At 42.9% G+C, this 4,328-nt stretch overlaps 1 protein-coding gene across 1 annotated transcript in view; it reads left to right on the top strand.

The window, feature by feature from the left end:
• Positions 1–793: 793 nt before the first annotated feature.
• Positions 794–4,328, top strand: part of LOC119413703 (general transcription factor IIH subunit 2-like) — a 16,026-nt gene continuing 12,491 nt past the window's right edge. Inside the window, exons 1-4 of the mRNA XM_037680757.1 lie at positions 794–834; positions 923–1,026; positions 1,145–1,247; positions 1,326–1,365. Coding sequence (XP_037536685.1) covers positions 830–834; positions 923–1,026; positions 1,145–1,247; positions 1,326–1,365 — 252 coding nt within the window. The 5' untranslated portion in view covers positions 794–829. The remainder of the gene's footprint in view (positions 835–922; positions 1,027–1,144; positions 1,248–1,325; positions 1,366–4,328) is intronic.

Raw genomic sequence — 4,328 nt, forward strand, 5'->3', positions numbered from 1 at the left:
TATATATATATATATATATATATATATATATATATATATATATATTTGTGTGTGTATATATGTGTATACACATATACTCAACGTCAAAATAAATTTCACCCTGTACTGAAAACCGTTTCAGTGTCTCACAGCCACCAGTGGTGACGTCAATTTGAACCCCTCCCACTGGAACCAGTACTGAAAGCATAATGGAAACACAATGTGTACCATGCCAAGTAGCGTAGAGCCGTGCTGTACCTGTACTACAGGTACTAATGGAAAAGGGGCAATATACACCAATATATCCCCAAATGAGCGCCCTACAGATTATCAGTCGGGCTCTTATTGTAACTGATCAGTTTTTGAAGTTAGCTCAATTTAAGATGGCCTCCTGACTTTAGTGAACACAGACATGGTTATAACTCAACAGTTTTACTCATTTTGAGCTTAAATGTGGTGTGTTACCAGCTCAGGGGTCGACAACCTTTAACACCCAAAGAGCCATTTGGACCTGGTTTCCAGGGAAAGAAAATACTGGAAGCCGCAAATGTTTTTTGACATCTGAAATGAAGATAACACTGTATATATAGTAATAATAGTTTTGTTTTTTTGTTTTTACCTTTATGCTTTTTTATATTTTTTGGGTGGGTGGGTGGTTCTGTCTGTCTGTCTGTCTGTTGGTCGGTCTGTCTGTCTGTCGGTCTGTCTGTCTGTTGGTCTGTCTGTCTGTAGGTATGTAGGTATGAATGTATTGGAAGTTTATTAATGATTTCTTGTTGTTTTTTCTTCAGGTTTCCCTCAGCACATTGTTGCCACTTTTACTGACCAAGATGCCAAACCTTCATTCAGCATGTCGTAAGGATAAAAATGGTCTAACCTGGCCCAAGGTATTACTGGAGTGAGTTTCCTGTGTAGTATCTTACCTCTGGTGTGTGTCTCCCAGCCATCTGGACAGCAGCAGTAATCCTGATCTGTCTCTGAGGGGATATTTTTGTCCACAGTGCCACGCCAAGTACACTGAACTTCCTGTGGAGTGTAAAGTCTGTGGTATGTGTACTGGAAGGATTCATTTTGTTTGTGCTTTCATGAAACTAGAAGAAATACAGATGCTTGTTTTTTATGAATTGCTTGTGGGTTGAAGTACTGTATCTTTGCTGCGTCTCAGGTTTGACTTTGGTGTCTGCTCCCCACCTGGCCAGATCCTTCCATCACCTCTTTCCCCTCAAAGATTTTGTAGAGAGTCCAGTAGAGGATCTTCAGGGGAACAGGTGCCATCTATAAACTTACTTTTTTCTCTTTCAAAACGAGTTCCACTCAATTGAGATTCAAGTGTCCTTTGGTTTCAGGTTCTGCCAGACGTGTCAGATGGAGCTCATAGAGAGAAGTGTAAGTAGAGTTTTTTATTGTTGCAAAACTAGCCACTAGGAAGCACTGTATATTTTGTGCCAATCCCAAGTCCAGATACATAGTGAGGGTTGTGTTAGGAAGGGCATCCGGTATAAAACACTTCTGCCAAACACAAACATGAGTTCATCCAAGTGGCATCATACCAGATCGGTCACTGCTCAGGTTAACGACCACCACCGGTGCTGTTGACAAACAGGGTGCCAGCAGAAATTGTGCTACTGTTAGTCAAAAACCATGAGGTGTGAAACCTGCCAGAAGACATAGGGAGTAGAGGACAATCAAGAATGTAGGACTGAGGGCGGCAACTCTAAATGTGGGGAAATGACAGGCAAAGGTAGAGAGCTAACTGACCTTTTTTTTTTTTTCATTTAGCCTTTATTTATACAGATAGTCTCATTGAGCCACGAGAACTCATTTTCAAGAGAGACCTGTTTAGGGAGCAGATGGTGGGGGTTAAGGGCCTTGCTCATGGGCCCAGAGTGGGGCGAATGAGGGTGGGGGCAAGTGTGGGTGTTTCACCTACCCCACCCACAATTTTGATGTTGTCAGGGCCGGGGCATGAACCGGCGATCTTCGGATCACAGGCCCACCTCTCTAACCTCTGCGCCACCACTCCCCCTATGATGCATGACATGATGCAGAGAAGGAAGGTAGATGTGTTATGCATGCAAGAGATCAAGTGGAAGGGCAGCAAGGCTCGCAGCATTGGAGCAGGGTTCAGACTGTTTTACCATGGTGTGGATAGAAAGAGAAATGGAGTAGGGGTGGTCCTGAAGAAGGAGTTGGCAAAGAACGGAGCAGAGCTGAAAAGAGTGTCAGATAGGATGATGTGTCTGAAGGGAGAAGGTCTGATGCTAAATGCTGTCAGTGTTTCTGCTTGACAGGTTAGATGTGATGTAGAGGAGAAATAGAAATTCTGGAAGTATTGAGGTAAACGATAAGAGAGAGTATTCCTAGGGAGGAGAGAGTGGTGATCGGAGCAGACCTGAATGGACATGTTGGTGAAGGAAACAGAGGGGATGAGGAAGTGATGGGTAGGTTTGGTGTCATGCAAAGAAACCAGTAAGGACAGATGGTGGTGGATTTTGCCAAGAGAATGGAAATGGTTGTAGTTAACACTTTTTTCCAAAAGAAGGAGGAACATAGAGTGACCTATAAGAGTGGAGGAAGGAGTATGCAGGTAGACTACAATCTGTGTAGAAGAGGAAACCTGAGGGAGATTGGGGACTGTAAGGTTGTGGCAGGGGAGAGCGTGGCCAGACAGCATCTGATGGTTGTGTGTAGAATGACTGTTGTTGAGAAGAAGAGAAAAAGGAAATGGAGAAGAAGACTATATGATTGAAGACAATGAAAGGGAAGGAAGAGTATATGTCATAGAAACTGTGGACCAGAAAGTGGGAAATATTCAGGAGACTAATTTCTGCAGACGTGCCAGGACAACACGAGCAAATGTTTTTCCGACAACGCTGAGGAGGGCGATACCCTGGTAATTGTTGCAGTCACTATGATCACTTTGTTTTTGTATGAAATGTTAATGTTTGCATTTCGCATGTCCTGTGGGATGTATCCTTGTTCCCAGCAGAGGCAGAGGAGTTCATGCAGAGGTTTAAGCAGGGCAGGTTTCCTGCTTTTGAGTGCCTTGGATGAATCCATCGTTCCCAAAGGCCTTCCCACTCGCAAAGCAGACAATTGCTTTACTAATTCCATCCATAGTGTGTGTTGTGTCTAGCTCATCTATGACAGGTAGCTCTGGGATGGCATGAAGGGTAGTGATTCTACTTTGGGTTGCGTACAGCTCAAGAGAGTGCTCAACCCAGTGCTGCAGCTGCTTCCCCTGCTCGATGAGCTCTTCCAACTTTGATTTGAGGGGAGCAGTCTTGGTGATTGAAGGGCCTATCGCTTTCTTGATTCCCTCATACATACCGTAATTGCCGGTCTATAGAACACACGACTGTAAGCCGCACATACTAAATTTAAATAAAGACACAATTTTGTATATAAATAAGACACGCCAGGGTATAAGTTGCGGGTGTCCTCAAATTAATATCAGAAACTGTACAAAGCTCCTGGTGGAGTGTGCAGCTCTTGTAGTGGTACAAGAATGAACCACCAGAGGGTGTTTCATAGACTTTGGTTTGTTTTCACCACACACACACACACACACACACACACACAGACTGCTGATTGTCACAGGGGACTTCATGATGCTTTGCTCTCTAACTGATGGTTACCAGTAATCTACTACGGTAAATAATCTACAGAATGAACACAAACTAGTCTTAAGTAGAACACATTACCGGTAATCACTGGAGAGAACAGTGCTAAACATCTATGTAACCAAAATTATTATAAAGTTAACTTAGCGGTAAATTTTACCCACAATTCATACTTGTGGTCATGTGACCGGCAGTATCCGTAAAAATACTATGGTACAGTAAATCTTTATTAAATTAAATTACTGCCATTGATTTCTATTGTTAAGCACGTTATGGTAACAGCTACTGTTTAAAGTGTGCTTTAAAAATAAATTTCACGACTTCTGCTCCGCAGCACACAAGTCATGACTCACAGAGGGGGAACACCCCCTCCCCATTCTCTCACTGTGAGCAATATTTACCCTATGCAGAAAGATGTTTTAAACTTTTATTTAAATATGTACACAAATTAGGCTACGTACGTTAAAAAAAAAAATCTTAGTAATGCTTTTAACACGGCTTTAAAAAAACAGATGGAATTTTCCTCTTTGAAACTGAAACTGTTCTCCTCTTCTGATATGACAGACTACATCCCCGGATGGATGGATGGATGGATGGATGTATGGATGGATGGATGGATGGATGGATGGATGCATCGATGGATGGATGGATGGATGGATGGATGGATGGATGGATGGATGGATGGATGGATGGATGGATGGATGGATGGATGGATGGATGGATGCA

This window comes from Nematolebias whitei, chromosome 8, assembly GCF_014905685.2.
Source record: "Nematolebias whitei isolate Nwh7 chromosome 8, NemWhi1, whole genome shotgun sequence".
Taxonomy (NCBI): Eukaryota; Metazoa; Chordata; class Actinopteri; order Cyprinodontiformes; family Rivulidae; genus Nematolebias; species Nematolebias whitei.